Below are 17,032 nucleotides of genomic sequence, written 5' to 3'. Positions count from 1 at the left end.
AAGATGTTTATTTATTTACTAATGTGTTTCTTAAAAAATGGTGTTTCTTTAAGAATTAATAAGAAATTATTTTATTGTCTTCTATTAACAATTTGGTGTTCTTTGATAAAATGATGTTGTGGCCCTGAAAAGGGCCTTTTTGGATCATTCTGCCCAGCAAGCGAGCAATCTACTTGGAGCTTGTATACTTAGTGACAGCCTTGGTTCCTTCACTAACGGCATGCTTGGCCAACTCTCCAGGCAGGAGAAGACGAACAGCCGTTTGGATTTCCCGACTGGTGATGGTCGAGCGCTTGTTGTAATGAGCCAGACGCGAAGCCTCAGCAGCAATACGCTCAAAGATATCGTTTACGAAGCTGTTCATTATACTCATAGCTTTAGACGAAATTCCAGTGTCAGGGTGAACCTGCTTCAGAACCTTGTAGATGTAAATAGCATAGCTTTCCTTCCTCTTGCGCTTCTTCTTCTTATCATTCTTGGTTATATTTTTCTGAGCTTTGCCAGCCTTCTTGGCTGCCTTTCCACTGGTTTTCGGCGGCATAGTTACTTTCAAATTCACTTCACTTCACAATAATATTTGCGCCCGAATTCCGAATTTATTGTCGTGTGTGTGTGATTGTTGTACATGGATAAAGAATACATTGAATATACGTAAAGCTAGTTTGACAAGTTCTGGCTTACAATTTAGTTTACATTTTGATTATACTACCTTACACCTAAGTTATTCAAGGTTTTTACATTTATTATTTTTATGCATATTTGGACCATGTCCTTGGAAGTTTTATTCGTGTTTCAATTTTAAATATTATATTACTTTGCTGAATTTGCGGGGAAAAAGTATCTTAAAGCTAAAAATAAATAAATAAATAAGTTTTCAAAACAATTTGATTCGATGTTTATCTATTCATTTGAGTTGATTATGTAAATTCTGTGAGTCATGAGTGACAGGCGAAAAAAATTAAGCGGCGCTGCTTTTAGAAAGCGCGCTTCAGATAAAGCCAACAAGGAGGAGGAAATTTTGTGCAAAACTCCAAAATTGCACAATTTTTTCATCAAAAAGAAAGACGAAAAACATATTGATGAGAGTTGCCTCGTCTCAGAGCAAAGTGGTATGTCATAACAATTATTGAAAAATCGGAGCATTGTTATAATAAAGTATCAACAATAAATGAATTCAACCAACGATATACATTTATTTAATCTGTTAATAATTATGTATATAGTTCACGGTTTCCCCGACATTTGATTTAGGAAGTTTTCAATTTCAATTAATAATAAGGGCGGCATTTTCTATCATGCACAGGGCGGCACTTTACATAAATCCGGCCCTGCTTAATACCAACATTTTACGTCCAAGTCAGCTTAAAAATGAAATAGCTAGAATTAAGGATGTCCTATCCGAAAATTTGATTCTTCCAGGGAAAAGATCAGGTACAGAATTAAAAGATGTGTACACTTTACTTACCGCAAGGGGGTTGTTCGTAGACAAAAAACTAATTATTAATGCGAAAATACCTCTGTTTGGTCGACATGCGTCTAAGCTATATAGGGTTATTTCTATTCCAGTTAGAGCAGAGAATCAAACTATTCTAGCTCAAATTGACGCGGAATATTTAGTGTACAACTTTGAGATAGATTCATACCACTTAATGACGGAGTCTACAATTGCTAAATGCCAAAAGTGGCAAGCAAACAAAAGAGTTTGTGACGGCAGCTGGCCATGGAGCAATGGCAACGATAATAGTTGTCAGCTAGGACCCCTTAAACCAAATAGACCTTCCAATTGCTTTTACAAACCAGTCTTATCGTCAAACTCATTTTGGGTGGAATTAGAAAAAAGAAGTAGTTGGTTATTTAAAGTTGAGGCAAACACTAAGTTAAGGCTCCAATGTGGCCACTCCAAAATCCAGATCATTGATTTGCCGGAGCAAGGCATATTAACAATCAGTTCAGAATGTACAGCTCGGACCGATGATAAAATTCTAATTGCTCAGCATATTATTGAAACGGAAAGTCAAGAAGCATTAGCTTCGGCTTATATAGGAGAAGTAAACGAGATTACGAAAATAGCTTGGGACCCTCTAAAGCCTCCTGTTATGAACCATACAGCAGAAATAGCTCACCTGGCCAAACAAATTGAAGACTTGAAAGCACAAAATTTAGAATTAAAAAAAATCAACTTTCATCATGTGTCAAGTCATAGCTCGTTAATTTTAATAATGATAATCATAACTGTACTGATTATATCCTATGTAAGAAAATTAAAGTCGAGAAGACAATTGATGGCTATAGCATTGCCAACCCCAATGCCGAATGTTTAAAAATAAAAATGTTTATTTTATATGATTATTGTATAATGTAATGGTTTTATACATATGATTAAGTGATCAATCAAATAAAAAAGAAAAGCTATATCTAAAGAAAAAATTAAAGTATATTACAGTCCACTAAAATATGGAATGAAAAAAGTTTTCAAGATGTCCACTAAAATCAAAAAATTAAAAATATATATAATATTACAGTCCACTAAGAAATCGAACAGAAATAATAATTAATTTAAAAATGTAAACACAAGTCAAGCACTTTTGTGGCCCCTTGCAGGATGTTCAAACATTAAGTTGAACATGGGAGCTAATAAAATACTTTAAACAATGTTAAACTATTTAAAAATATGTAATAGAATGATATAATTAACGACATATTGTCATCGAACAATTATAATAAAAATAGTTTTCTAATATTGAAGAAAACAAATTTAAAAATATCCAAAATGTACACCTTTTTTGTGGCCCTTTGCAGAATGTTCAAGCATTGAACACGATAAAAATTCCAAACATAGAATGTAGGAGATCGGACCCATGTGAATAAGTGATTAACAGCATGGTTTGAAAGACGATCTCCTGCAGTCTTACCAAATATTTATGTGGTGCACTTGAAGCACTTAAGAAAGGGTCACATACCATGTCAGCGTGCAGTCCGTTGATAAGTAGTTTTAAATAGATTTAAGATTTTCATGTATCTTTCTTGTAAGAGAAGTGTGTGAAATAAAAACAGTTTTAAAACAGAACTCATTGGAGTATCACGAGTATTTACGGGGCTCCTCTTAACACTACCTTACACCTAAGTTTTTCAAGGTTTTTTACATTTATTATTTTTATGCATATTTGGACCATGTCCTTGTAAGTTTTATTCGTGTTTAAAATTTAAATATTATATTACTTTGCTGAATTTGCGGAGAAAAATTTTAATAATAAAAACCGCATGACTTTTGTTTGTGTTTTTGCGTATCTTAAAGCTAAAAATAAATAAATAAATAAGGGTAGAGGAGGGAAAAGGATTTTTGGTGGTTAGGGAGGTGGGGGTTTAGATTATTGCTGGATGTCGTAGCTGAGGCCTGCATTTGGGTTTATAGAGTCGTGTTTTCTGTGGTAAAATATTAGATTTTTCTCAGTGTCATATATGATTCCTGAGCTGCATAGATAGCTGTAAAAGTGAGGTGTTAGTAATTGTAATGAGTAATTATATGGAAAATCAAATTGTTCTAAGTTATTGTTGCTTATGAATTTTTCTAGAATGCCAAAAGCTTTCTGGTCTAATCTTTTTGTTTTGGTTATTTCGTATAATTGTTTATTCGTCGTGTATCTAGCGTATGTGCTTCCAGCAGCTTTTCTAAGTATCTGCCTTTCATATATTCTAAGTTTTTCCATTTGACTTGAGCTAACGTTCATCCAAGCTGCATGGCCATACGTAAGTATGGGTTGTATGAGTTTTTTGTAGGCCAGTGATCTGATTGTCTGAATTTTGGTACTCTGAGATGTAAGTGTGGATGAGAATATGAGACACAGTTCTTTATTTTGCCATTTGACTTTGTTTAATATATAGTTAATGTGTTCCTTAAAAGTTAGTTTAGTGTCATATATGATACCTAAATACTTTAATTGTACCGTGTTTTTAATTAGTATGCTATTGTTAATGTATATTTTTGGGGTGAAATTTCGGGCATTTTTGAAGAGCCTATTTTTTGCAGGACCTTTAAATATTATACTATGGCACTTGTTGGCATTAGACTTTAGCTGCCATTTGGCAAAGTAATCACAGAGTGTATCTAGATATTTATTTAGTTCATTTTGCGCATGCGCCGCAGACGCATTTGACGCCAAAATTATAATGTCATCCGCATAGATGAGTTGTTTTATTTGCATTGTTCTACTGGGCGGGATTCCGGAATATCTGCTAGAAAAATATTGTAAAGGGTTGGTGATAGTAAGGAGCCTTGTGGAACTCCAGCAGTAATATTTCTAATAATAGATGTCTCAGATTCGTCAGGAGTAGAAACATGAAATGTTCGGGAGGTTTGGTATTTCATAATTAGTCGAGAAATGTGGGGGTTAAAGTTAAAAGTTGAGCGTATTTTATGTAAAAGTCCTTTAGTCCAAACTGTGTCAAATGCTTTTTCGAAATCTAAGGCGCAGGCTATTGTGGCTTTTCTATTGTGTATAGCGTCAAAAATAAAAGTGTTTGCTGTGGCTAGAGCGTTGTCTATGGACTTGCCTTTTCTGAACCCAAATTGGTGGTTCTTCAAAATATTATTGTTCTCTAAATGTTCATTTATTTGTTCTAGAATAATTTTCTCAAAGAGCATGCCTAAAGCTGATAGTATGGCTATGGGTCTGTAACTTTTTAAGGATGTTGGGTCGGTCTTGGGCTTTAATATTGGAATAATTTTTGCGTGTGTCTATGCGTTTGGGAAGTAAGAGATGTTAATGCAATGGTTAAAAATTGTCGCAATTTGTCGAATAATCATTATATTAAAATTTTTCAAGGGGAAGTTGCTCGTTAAGTCAGTTCCCATAGTTTTTTTGTTGTTTTTTGCCTATATTATATACAAAATTTTGCATTGGTGAAGCCAAATTCAGTTGCGCCATCCCAAGATTCGTCCGCTTTTTGATTTACGTTAAAGTTAGTTATCATGGTTGGGATTTGTAAGCTAATATTTGTGTGATCTATTTCTCTTCTAAGGTTGAGTGATGTTTGGTCAATGGGTGTCAAGTGACGGTTTTGATTGTGTATTTCTTGGAAGGACCAAGCTAAAGCGTTGATCTTTCCAAAGTTCGTCGTAATGTTGGGAGAAGTCTCAGGCTCTATGTCAATGTCAATTTTTTCCTTTTCGTCGTCGGTGAGAATCAAGTTGAATGTTAGTTGTGTTGTTTTGTATATGTTAGGGTTTAGGCTATTTATTGCTTTGTGGCTTATTTTATTAATATCAGTCTTTTCAAGTCGTTTCAAGATCGTTTTTTCAGTCTGCATTTGAATATGAATATTTATTTGAAGGTCCAGTTCACTAATTATGTGTTTTAAAACTAATTTCTCACTTAGAGTCAAGTTGGTCAGTCCGCGGTGTAAAAGTCGTCTGAATTTCTTTTTTTTATTGAATAAGTTAGCGAGGTAATTGCATGAATTTAAACTATTTCTATTTTTATTGTTTGGGTTTATGGTTATCTTTGGTATTGCTAGGGGTGATTCGACTGCCAATTTTATCGCATTTGTTAATGATTGAATTTTTAAGTCTATTTCATTCTCATTTAGATTGGTTTCGTCTGGGGTTGGATTTATGTTTTGAAGTATTATATTATTGAAAGCTATTGAATTGATTTTATTGAAATTATGAATATTTTTTGGGTTTTATTTTAGGATAGTGTATGGTCTTAGGTTAAATTTAATTTGTATTGCATAGTGATCAGACGGAAAATCTTTTATGACTTTACAGCCATTTATTTGGGAGTCAATGTCTATTTTTGTCGTAGTTGTGGCTAGAAAAAAGTCAATTGAGGAGTTTGTCTTTCGTAAAGGGCTACATCTAGTCGGTTGTTCAGAGGGAATGATTGTTAAGTCGCGGCTGTTTGAGATCCAATTAAAAAGGACTGTTGCGGCACAAATGTGTTGGCTCGACCGACCAATAAGTATTGACAAATTCTTTAGTAATTCGACTTTATTAGTTATTATTTAACTACAAGTTGGAAAAGAAAAAATTTAAAAAACTTTGTCTTTTTTCTCCGGTCGATAGTATCGCAATGTAACGGTAGATCAGTTGTGTGGCCGTTCACCCATATAAGCCAAAATCCCATGGATGGACAAAAGGATGGACAAGTGTCCATCCTTGGCAATCACTACGTCAGTTATGCGTCCTTTGGGCCACGAGTTTCTGGGAAGTTGATCGTCGACGACAACTACGATGTCTCCAATGGCTAACGGTGGGCGTTTGGTAAACCACTTGCATCGTCTGGTTAGTGTAGGCGTGTATTCCCTTATCCAACGCTTCCAAAATTTATCGGCGAAAAGTTGCGTTTGGTGCCATCGTAGCCTCAGGTCAGTGTTGTCTTCTAACATTGGCTTGTAACCGCTCGGTGATCCCAGGAGTAGATGGTTTGGGGTTAAAGCCTCTTCGTCTTCGGAATCTAGAGAAACAAAGGTTAATGGTCTGGAATTTAAGATAGTTTCAGCTTCCATTAAGGCAGTTCGTAAAGTTTCGTCGTTAAAGTTATTTGTTGGGCAGATCGATTTTAGGACTGATTTAACAGATCGAACAAGCCTTTCCCACGCTCCTCCCATATGAGGCGCTGCCGGAGGGTTGAATTTCCATATAATTGCGTCATAGAGTATGGTTATATTGTCGAAGTTAATCCTTTTTAGTTCCTCCTTCACTACCTTTTCTGTGGCTTTAAAATTAGTGCCGTTATCTGAGTAGATTTCTTTCGGTACTCCTCGAAGTGCCATGAAGTTTTTTAAACACATTATGCGGGAACTAACGTCGAGTTTGTGGGCTACTTCTAAGTGCACGACTCTCAAAGTTAAGCACGTGAACAGAACTCCCCAACGATTTTCCTTGTGCCTTCCAACGTTGACAAGGATCGGGCCGAAGTAGTCCATTCCGGTATAGGTAAAGGGTCTCTCAAAGGAAGCGAGTCTGGCAGCTGGTAGAGGGGCCATTTGTGGGTGTTTAGGTAAGGCGGTTATGATTTTGCATTTTTGGCAACTCATTCGGACTTCCTTAAAAAGAACTCGCAGACGTGGAATGTAGAAGTCGGTACGTATCAAATTTATTGTTGTCTCATGGAGCATGTGATGAGATCTTTCGTGATAATCCTTGGCGATTAAGAAGGTAATCCGTGATTTTTTGGGCAGTACGATGGCGTCTGCCTGCTGGGTTCAATTTGTTCATTCTGCCTTGCACACGTATGACACCTGATGCATCCAAATAGACGTTTAGGGCGATAAGCGGGCTGGCTTTATTGATGCATGATCTGGATTTTAAAGAGGTGATCTCGGCAGCTTACAATTCAAACTGCGCCTGTTTATATAGCCATGTCTTGGCTGAGCGAACGATGTCGGGGTTTAGACGTTTAGGCAAAGGTTTGCCACAGGATTTGGCACGTAGCTTCTCGATATATAGGAGGAAATAAGCCACAGCCCTGTATAAGCGTTTCCAGTCCGAAAAATAGTAAACTGCAAATTCGAAATTCTTTAGATTGGTTGTTATGAGTACATGCTTACGTAATTCAATCTTGCTTGTTTCTTCATTGAAGGACACGTCCGGTTCTGGCCATTCACCCTCCGGCTGGATAAGAAAGTGGGGCCCTTTAATCCATAGAGAAGCCTCTGGAGCCTTCACGATTTTTGTGGCTAAGTCTGCTATGTTTTCTTTTGTTGGAACCCAGCGCCACTGATTAATGGTAGTATTATCAATGATCTCGCCAACTCGGTGCATGACGAAGGGTTGGAAATTGCGTGGGTCGATTTTTAGCCACTGAAGAACAGTCTTAGAATCTGACCAGTAAGTGCAGTTATCGATTCGTAAACCTCGCGTGTTTTTGATTTTTTTTGCTAGTCCGACTCCCATAACGGCTGCCAGGAGTTCCATACGTGGAATGGAGACGGGTTTCAGCGGTGCAACCTTGCATTTTGCGGCTACTATGACTGTATCGACATTGTTTTCCTTTTTTATACGAAGATATGAAACTGCGGCATAAGCGTATTCGCTGGCGTCTACGAAGGTATGTAGATCGATTTGCTCTGCTTCTGGTAGCAATCTGGAGTAGTGACGGGGAAATTCCAAATTAGTAGCTTGTAGAAGGACGATTTTCCATTGCATCCAAAACTGAAGTAGCTCTTCGGGAAGTTCCTCATCCCAGTCTATGCCTGACCGCCACACTTTTTGAAGTAGCATCTTTAGGCCGATTGTGTAGCAAGAGATTAAGCAAGTGGATCAAAGACGGACATGAGTACCTGCAGGATTTCTCGCTTGGTTGGTGTAGCGTCTCCGTTCAGGACATCTCTTTGAAGTCTTGCGAACCTAAATATATACTTAAAAACGTCGTGTTTTGGATCCCAATACATACCGAGAACCTTTTCAGGTCCACCAAGTTCCTTTGGATTGTGGGTGTTTAATTGGCGCTCTCCAAAATGATGCATTACCGCGGCGGAGTTTGAGATCCAGTTTCTTATTGTGAATCCTGCATTCGCATGAATATCCTTGACTGCTGATGCCACTGATACCGCCTCGGAATCATTATTGTAGGTGTCGATGAGATCGTCCATATAGTGTGCCTTGGTTATGGACTCGTATGCTCGAGGATTTGTGTCTTTGAATGCCTCTGCGTTTTTGTCGCGTACATAATGGGCGATACAAGGTGCGCAGCAAATTCCGAATGTCATCGAACGCATGACGAAGGTCCTTGGGGTTTTTTTGTCGTTATGGAACCATAAGATCCTTTGAACTTGCATATCGCTTTCTTGTATGGTAATTTGATGGAACATCTCTGCAATGTCGGCGCACACGGCGATACGGCCAACTCTAAATGCCATAAGAACCTCTGCGAGTGGATTTAGATAATCGGGTCCATTTAAAATAAAATCGTTAAGAGATTTCCCGTGACTTTTCGCAGCTGCGTCCCAAACCAATCGTACTTTATTAGGTTTACTAGGATTTAAGGCGATGAAAATTGGGAGATACCATACCCGATGTTCTTCCTTATTTATGTCTGCAGGTTCTAGTTCGATTGCATATCCTTTAGACACAAGATTGTTGATTTGGTCTTGAACTCGCTCGAAAAATTCTGGATCTCTCTTGATTTTTGACCGCAGGCATTCCAGGCGTCTTAAAGCAGTTTAAAGGCTTTCTGGGAGCGTAGCACGGTCATCTCGCCAAAGAAGACCAACCTGGTAGCGGCCATTTACCTTTTTGCATGTGTCTTCAAGAATGCGTATGGCCTTTTTGTCATCTTCCGATTGAAGCTTTCGTGGAGCTATAGGGTCTACATTAAAACTATCCTTGATGGCTTTGTCGAGTTCGCCCCAGTTGCATTCGCAGTGATGTAGAGAAACATGTTTGCTTGAGTTTCCTGTTCCTTGGATGCTCCATCCTAGAGCACATTTTGAGGCGATGGGTTCGTTGCGTCTTCCTTCACGAATTTTTCTGGGATTTGCTAATGCCCAGTTGTTAGTACCGATAAGAATCATAGGCTCTGCGTTATAATATGATTTCAGAGGCAATCCATGTAAATATTTATACCTTTTGCATAGTTTGTCTGCATCAACGGTCTGCTTTGGTAATAACAGCTTTTTAACAGAGTGCACTTTGTTAAGCCACATCTTTTTCGAATTTCCAGTCTCTGATATTTGAAGTTGCGCTCTCTCTGAAGTATCCTCCATTCTGGTGGTGCCGCCGGTCCACTATAGGCATAGCGGTTCATTTGTTGTGGCAATTTTTAGATCTTTCAGGAGTACGCTTTCGATGAGAGTTACTGATGAGCCTTCGTCCAGAAAGGCAAATGTATTAATGGAAGTTCCATTTCCATACAGAGTGACTGGCAGAATTCGGAAGTATTGTTCTTCCATAATGCCTTCTTCATGATGAGCACTAACTAGCTCTGATTGAGGTGGATCTCTATGAAGTAACGGGTGATGCTTGGATTGGCAGTTGTCGACTCCGCAGTCGCGCCTGGAAAAACATTTACGGCGATGGGCCTTCAAACATCTGTAGCAAGCCCGAGAGTCGTTTATAATTCTTTGTCTTTCTGGAACAGTTAGCAGCTTAAATTTTTCGCATTGGGCGGCGGTGTGTTCAGTAGAATTACACATAATGCACGTTTGGCTCGCTCTGGTTTCTTCCTGGAGATCGACCTCCGTATCGAAAGTTGCTTCGTTCGACGATCCTCGTCGAGTTTGTGAATGGGTGTTTACACTGTTGGTCTTTGCGCTTGATCCGGGTAGTACGGTAGAGGCTGCTTCCGCTAGTTTATATAGCCAGTCGCTGAAAGATTGTATTATGGGAATCGAATCACAGCGTTGATGCATAGCCCAGCTTAATTTGTGATGAGTAGGTAACTTGTCAACGAGTTCCTGTAGCAGCATTGGATTGACCATGTGTCTATGTAACCGGCAAGCTTCCATTGTGGCGCAGGCGTTGCGGACTGCCATGGCGAAGTCTATTAGTGTCTCCAGCTTATCTTTGTGCACGTTGATTTTACGGATCCTGTCTATCAGTCGATCGAGGATTTGCTCAGGTCGTCCAAAAAATGTTTTCAGCGTACTGATGACTTCTGGAACCAGTGTTGGTATCAGCAGCTTATCACGGACCAACTCGTACGCTTTTCCCTTCAAGCATTTTTGAAGCCGCAGCATGTTTTCTGCGTTCGAAAAGCCTGCTACAGCGCAACTGTTTTCGTACATACTTATGAACATGGGCCATTCCTCTGGATTACCGCTAAATGGGGGAAGATCCGCTGGCAAGACTTGTCTTGCGGCTAGTTGTGCAGTAGTTGGTCCAATCTCTGGGAAGGGGATTGTGTTTACTCCCTGTTGCTGGGCAAGAAAGGTATACTTTTGATGAATGTACTTTCTTTCAGCTTCACGCGTCTCTTCAAGCATTGCCAGCATTAGATTACTGTTGCTCGGGGCGCTTTTCGGCTCAGCTAACTTGAACGCTTGTTGCTTGTTGGGTTGAATTTGTGGTTGATAGGCATCCAGCTGTTCCTGATCAGACTTAGCGCTATTAATGGATTGAACTTCCTGTGGATGCGGTGGTACTGGATAATCGCTGCAAGTTGAAATTACGTCGTCTTCCTCTTCCTTACAGAATGTGCATTTCCACGGACGCTCTCTTATGTTGGCATCGACTCCAGCGCAGGCAAAGTGAAACCATAGCTTGCATATGTCGCATTGGACCCAGTTTTGGACACCGCTATTTAGCCGACTTTTTTTGCATATGTTACACACCGTTGTATCTTGCTCCGTAGGCATTTTGGAATGTCAAGACATTCATGTATAATTGTGTATTTGATGTTGACGATTCTATTATGGTTGCACGAGGTTGCATTCAGATTGTCTTTTTTACATGTATGTATGTGCATGTGTGGGCGTCTGTGCAGATGTCTTCGGGTATTTCACAATTTCTGATGAAATTCAGGCGTCTGTTGGCTTTCGCTTATTTGGCGTTTGTTGAAGTAAAGTTTTTTAAAGAAATGTTGCGGCACAAATGTGTTGGCTCGACCGACCAATAAGTATTGACAAATTCTTTAGTAATTCGACTTTATTATTTATTATTTAACTACAAGTTGGAAAAGAAAAACTTTAAGAAACTTTGTCTTTTTTCTCCGGTCGATAGTATCGCAATGTAACGGTAGATCAGTTGTATGGCCGTTTACCCATATAAGCCAAAATCCCTTCTTTTTTTCTAATAGGACCATATTGAAGGGATCGAAGCAGAATTTAAATATCGGCGGCGACAAGGACATTACCATTTGTGTTAAGGTGTCTTTTAGAAAAATATGGAATATTCCATGAAGGGTGTTTTGAGTTTAGGTCCCCCCCAATAATAATATCATCACAGTTAGGGGTTGACTTTAATATATTAATAGGAGTGTCAAGGTCTTCGGTACGCAAAGGGTCGTTTGGTCGGTTGTATACTGCTGCTTTTTATATGAGATCTTTATTGCTATTGTTTCCAGTAACTGTAAAGGTGTGATAAATATTGGCTCGTATTTGATGCCATTTTTTAGACATATTGCGACTGAGGTGCCCGGAGGGTTTCTTGTTAGAGGGGTATCGGTTGGTGCTGTTGTTTGGCGAATGAACTTATGGGTTTTTGAATTTAAGGCATGTTGGGTTTTTAAGTGATGCTCTGCTACGAGCATTACAATAGGGTTATGTTTTCTGAGGAAATTATTTAATTCAAACCTTTTTCTTATTATGTATATACTATTTACATTGAGAAAAATACATTTAAAGCTCATATTGAAATGTTAAAAATAAAGTCCATTAAAATTAGTTTTTTGTCATGAAGATTTTTTGGGTATCCTGATATTAGTTGTTTCATGAGATCTATACACTCTATTATGTCCTTGCCAAATGCAGATTTGGTGTCATTGTTAATAGTTTGAAATGTTATATTATGTTCTTTGGTATTTTTGGGCAGATTTTGGTCCCCTTGATTGGAAGTTTTAAAGTGGGAAGCATAGGATACGTTTGGGTTAGTTTTTTTTTTGGGTAAAATGACTTATGGTGCGTGCAATTTTATGCTTATCTTGCGATCTTTGTTGATTGGCAGTTTGTCTCTTATTTATTTGTTGCAACCTAATGGGGCAGATTCTTGCGTTTGCTGCATGCTGACCATTACAGTTTACGCATTTTAGTAAAGTTTTTGTTTGGTCTTTTTCTGTGTCATTTATTGGTTTTTTCATTTTGCACTCTCCCGGAGCGTGCTGTTCTGTGCATTTAATACACCTATAAGGCATGTTGCAATTTTTTGATACATGGGAAAATCTTTGGCATTTATGACATTGCAAAATGTCTTTAGGGTTAGGTTTAAAGTTTTCTACAGCTATCTTGCAGTTCAGGAGGTATCTGAGATCGAAGAATTTTTTAATGTTTTTTGATTTTTCTACCTGCACTCTCCACATATTGTTTTTAAATGGTTTAGAATTAATAATTTTAAGGTCAGGTAGAGCTTCTGTTAAGGCTAATGTTATCTCACTTTCGTTGTAAATTGAGGGTGGTATTTTTTTTATTATAATATTATGGGGTTTGTACTGCTTAGGTTTATAAGAGAAGAAAAGGACTTTTTTCTCCAGTAAAATTTCTTTTGTTTTTTCAAATTCACCTAGTACAAAAGTTTGGAAATGGGGTATGTTCTTAGCAATTAAATTTAACCTATAATTCTTATGATTAAAATTAGTATACATTATATTATTTAATACTTTAGGATTTTGGTTGTAGCTCACTATAATAGGTGGTCGTTGAATGGCTTCTCGTTGCTTGTAGGATGAGGCCGCTGATGATGCTGCTGCAGCTGACGCTTTTAATGTTGTTGTTTCTGTTTTCGTTGTTTTATCACATAATGGTGGGAAGTCGTTTGGAGTCGGAATCACAGTTGTGTTATTATCTTGATTTTTTTTTTTAAAAATGGCATTTTCAATTTTTAAATTATTTGTTTCCATTCGAAGTCTGTTTAATTCGAGCATAAGGCCCCGCAATTGAGGCCTTATTAATTGTGTTTTCTTCTTCTTCGTCGTCTTCATCTTCTTCTTCAGAGGTAAAAGAGTCTTCTTCCGAAGCACTAGCATCACTGGTGTCCATTCACTTCACAATAATATTTGCGCCCAAATTCAAATTCAAATTTTTATTGTCGTATGTGTTTGATTGCAATCAACAATTGTTGTACATGGATAAAGAATACATTGAATATACGTAAAGCTAGTTTGACAAGTTCTGGCTTACAATTTAGTTTACATTTGGATTATACTACCTTACACCTAAGTTTTTCAAGGTTTTTTACATTTATTATTTTTATGCATATTTGGACCATGTCCTTGAAAGTTTTATTCGTGTTTAAAATTTAAATATTATATTACTTTGCTGAATTTGCGGAGAAAAATTTTAATAATAAAAACCGCATGACTTTTGTTTGTGTTTTTGCGTATCTTAAAGCTAAAAATAAATAAATAAATAAGGGTAGAGGAGGGAAAAGGATTTTTGGTGGTTAGGGAGGTGGGGGTTTAGATTATTGCTGGATGTCGTAGCTGAGGCCTGCATTTGGGTTTATAGAGTCGTGTTTTCTGTGGTAAAATATTAGATTTTTCTCAGTGTCATATATGATTCCTGAGCTGCATAGATAGCTGTAAAAGTGAGGTGTTAGTAATTGTAATGAGTAATTATATGGAAAATCAAATTGTTCTAAGTTATTGTTGCTTATGAATTTTTCTAGAATGCCAAAAGCTTTCTGGTCTAATCTTTTTGTTTTGGTTATTTCGTATAATTGTTTATTCGTCGTGTATCTAGCGTATGTGCTTCCAGCAGCTTTTCTAAGTATCTGCCTTTCATATATTCTAAGTTTTTCCATTTGACTTGAGCTAACGTTCATCCAAGCTGCATGGCCATACGTAAGTATGGGTTGTATGAGTTTTTTGTAGGCCAGTGATCTGATTGTCTGAATTTTGGTACTCTGAGATGTAAGTGTGGATGAGAATATGAGACACAGTTCTTTATTTTGCCATTTGACTTTGTTTAATATATAGTTAATGTGTTCCTTAAAAGTTAGTTTAGTGTCATATATGATACCTAAATACTTTAATTGTACCGTGTTTTTAATTAGTATGCTATTGTTAATGTATATTTTTGGGGTGAAATTTCGGGCATTTTTGAAGAGCCTATTTTTTGCAGGACCTTTAAATATTATACTATGGCACTTGTTGGCATTAGACTTTAGCTGCCATTTGGCAAAGTAATCACAGAGTGTATCTAGATATTTATTTAGTTCATTTTGCGCATGCGCCGCAGACGCATTTGACGCCAAAATTATAATGTCATCCGCATAGATGAGTTGTTTTATTTGCATTGTTCTACTGGGCGGGATTCCGGAATATCTGCTAGAAAAATATTGTAAAGGGTTGGTGATAGTAAGGAGCCTTGTGGAACTCCAGCAGTAATATTTCTAATAATAGATGTCTCAGATTCGTCAGGAGTAGAAACATGAAATGTTCGGGAGGTTTGGTATTTCATAATTAGTCGAGAAATGTGGGGGTTAAAGTTAAAAGTTGAGCGTATTTTATGTAAAAGTCCTTTAGTCCAAACTGTGTCAAATGCTTTTTCGAAATCTAAGGCGCAGGCTATTGTGGCTTTTCTATTGTGTATAGCGTCAAAAATAAAAGTGTTTGCTGTGGCTAGAGCGTTGTCTATGGACTTGCCTTTTCTGAACCCAAATTGGTGGTTCTTCAAAATATTATTGTTCTCTAAATGTTCATTTATTTGTTCTAGAATAATTTTCTCAAAGAGCATGCCTAAAGCTGATAGTATGGCTATGGGTCTGTAACTTTTTAAGGATGTTGGGTCGGTCTTGGGCTTTAATATTGGAATAATTTTTGCGTGTGTCTATGCGTTTGGGAAGTAAGAGATGTTAATGCAATGGTTAAAAATTGTCGCAATTTGTCGAATAATCATTATATTAAAATTTTTCAAGGGGAAGTTGCTCGTTAAGTCAGTTCCCATAGTTTTTTTGTTGTTTTTTGCCTATATTATATACAAAATTTCATTTGCATTGGTGAAGCCAAATTCAGTTGCGCCATCCCAAGATTCGTCCGCTTTTTGATTTACGTTAAAGTTAGTTATCATGGTTGGGATTTGTAAGCTAATATTTGTGTGATCTATTTCTCTTCTAAGGTTGAGTGATGTTTGGTCAATGGGTGTCAAGTGACGGTTTTGATTGTGTATTTCTTGGAAGGACCAAGCTAAAGCGTTGATCTTTCCAAAGTTCGTCGTAATGTTGGGAGAAGTCTCAGGCTCTATGTCAATGTCAATTTTTTCCTTTTCGTCGTCGGTGAGAATCAAGTTGAATGTTAGTTGTGTTGTTTTGTATATGTTAGGGTTTAGGCTATTTATTGCTTTGTGGCTTATTTTATTAATATCAGTCTTTTCAAGTCGTTTCAAGATCGTTTTTCAGTCTGCATTTGAATATGAATATTTATTTGAAGGTCCAGTTCACTAATTATGTGTTTTAAAACTAATTTCTCACTTAGAGTCAAGTTGGTCAGTCCGCGGTGTAAAAGTCGTCTGAATTTCTTTTTTTTATTGAATAAGTTAGCGAGGTAATTGCATGAATTTAAACTATTTCTATTTTTATTGTTTGGGTTTATGGTTATCTTTGGTATTGCTAGGGGTGATTCGACTGCCAATTTTATCGCATTTGTTAATGATTGAATTTTTAAGTCTATTTCATTCTCATTTAGATTGGTTTCGTCTGGGGTTGGATTTATGTTTTGAAGTATTATATTATTGAAAGCTATTGAATTGATTTTATTGAAATTATGAATATTTTTTGGGTTTTATTTTAGGATAGTGTATGGTCTTAGGTTAAATTTAATTTGTATTGCATAGTGATCAGACGGAAAATCTTTTATGACTTTACAGCCATTTATTTGGGAGTCAATGTCTATTTTTGTCGTAGTTGTGGCTAGAAAAAAGTCAATTGAGGAGTTTGTCTTTCGTAAAGGGCTACATCTAGTCGGTTGTTCAGAGGGAATGATTGTTAAGTCGCGGCTGTTTGAGATCCAATTAAAAAGGACTGTTGCGTCACAAATGTGTTGGCTCGACCGACCAATAAGTATTGACAAATTCTTTAGTAATTCGACTTTATTATTTATTATTTAACTACAAGTTGGAAAAGAAAAAATGTAAAAAACTTTGTCTTTTTTCTCCGGTCGATAGTATCGCAATGTAACGGTAGATCAGTTGTGTGGCCGTTCACCCATATAAGCCAAAATCCCTTCTTTTTTTCTAATAGGACCATATTGAAGGGATCGAAGCAGAATTTATCATAATTCCATTCCGCGTCCATACTGTTGCCCTGCGTACTTGTCCATCCTTGGCAATCACTACGTCAGTTATGCGTCCTTTGGGCCACGAGTTTCTGGGAAGTTGATCGTCGACGACAACTACGATGTCTCCAATGGCTAACGGTGGGCGTTTGGTAAACCACTTGCAT

General features: G+C 37.4%; 3 protein-coding genes across 3 annotated transcripts in view; 1 reads left to right on the top strand and 2 right to left on the bottom strand.

The window, feature by feature from the left end:
- The window catches only part of LOC6501747 (histone H3), a 64,120-nt gene that overhangs the window by 20,055 nt on the left and 27,033 nt on the right, over window positions 1–17,032 (top strand). The window lies entirely within an intron of this gene.
- On the bottom strand, window positions 124–583 carry LOC6505175 (histone H2B). The gene has a single exon (XM_001964765.4). The coding sequence runs from the start codon at window positions 539–541 to the stop codon at window positions 170–172; it is 372 nt and encodes a 123-aa protein (XP_001964801.1). The 5' UTR covers window positions 542–583; the 3' UTR covers window positions 124–169.
- On the bottom strand, window positions 9,730–11,304 carry LOC123257464. The gene is made up of 2 exons (XM_044716645.1): window positions 11,224–11,304; window positions 9,730–11,145 (listed from the first exon to the last, which is right to left on the bottom strand). Exons 1-2 carry the CDS (start codon window positions 11,296–11,298, stop codon window positions 9,730–9,732), a joined length of 1,491 nt encoding a protein of 496 aa, XP_044572580.1. The 5' UTR covers window positions 11,299–11,304.

The sequence above is a fragment of the Drosophila ananassae genome, chromosome 3R (assembly GCF_017639315.1).
Source record: "Drosophila ananassae strain 14024-0371.13 chromosome 3R, ASM1763931v2, whole genome shotgun sequence".
Taxonomy (NCBI): Eukaryota; Metazoa; Arthropoda; class Insecta; order Diptera; family Drosophilidae; genus Drosophila; species Drosophila ananassae.
Note: the sequence above shows the minus strand (reverse complement) of the source record. Positions and strands in the feature narration are given on the sequence as shown.

Bases quoted from the DNA above. Each gene is read 5' to 3' on its own strand.
- LOC6505175 (XM_001964765.4), bottom strand. From the start codon at position 541: ATGCCGCCGAAAACCAGTGGAAAGGCAGCCAAGAAGGCTGGCAAAGCT.
- LOC123257464 (XM_044716645.1), bottom strand. From the start codon at position 11,298: ATGCCTACGGAGCAAGATACAACGGTGTGTAACATATGCAAAAAAAGT. The intron at 11,146-11,223 runs GTCCAATGCGAC...GAGCGTCCGTGG, and splicing joins ATAGCGGTGTCCAAAACTGG to AAATGCACATTCTGTAAGGA.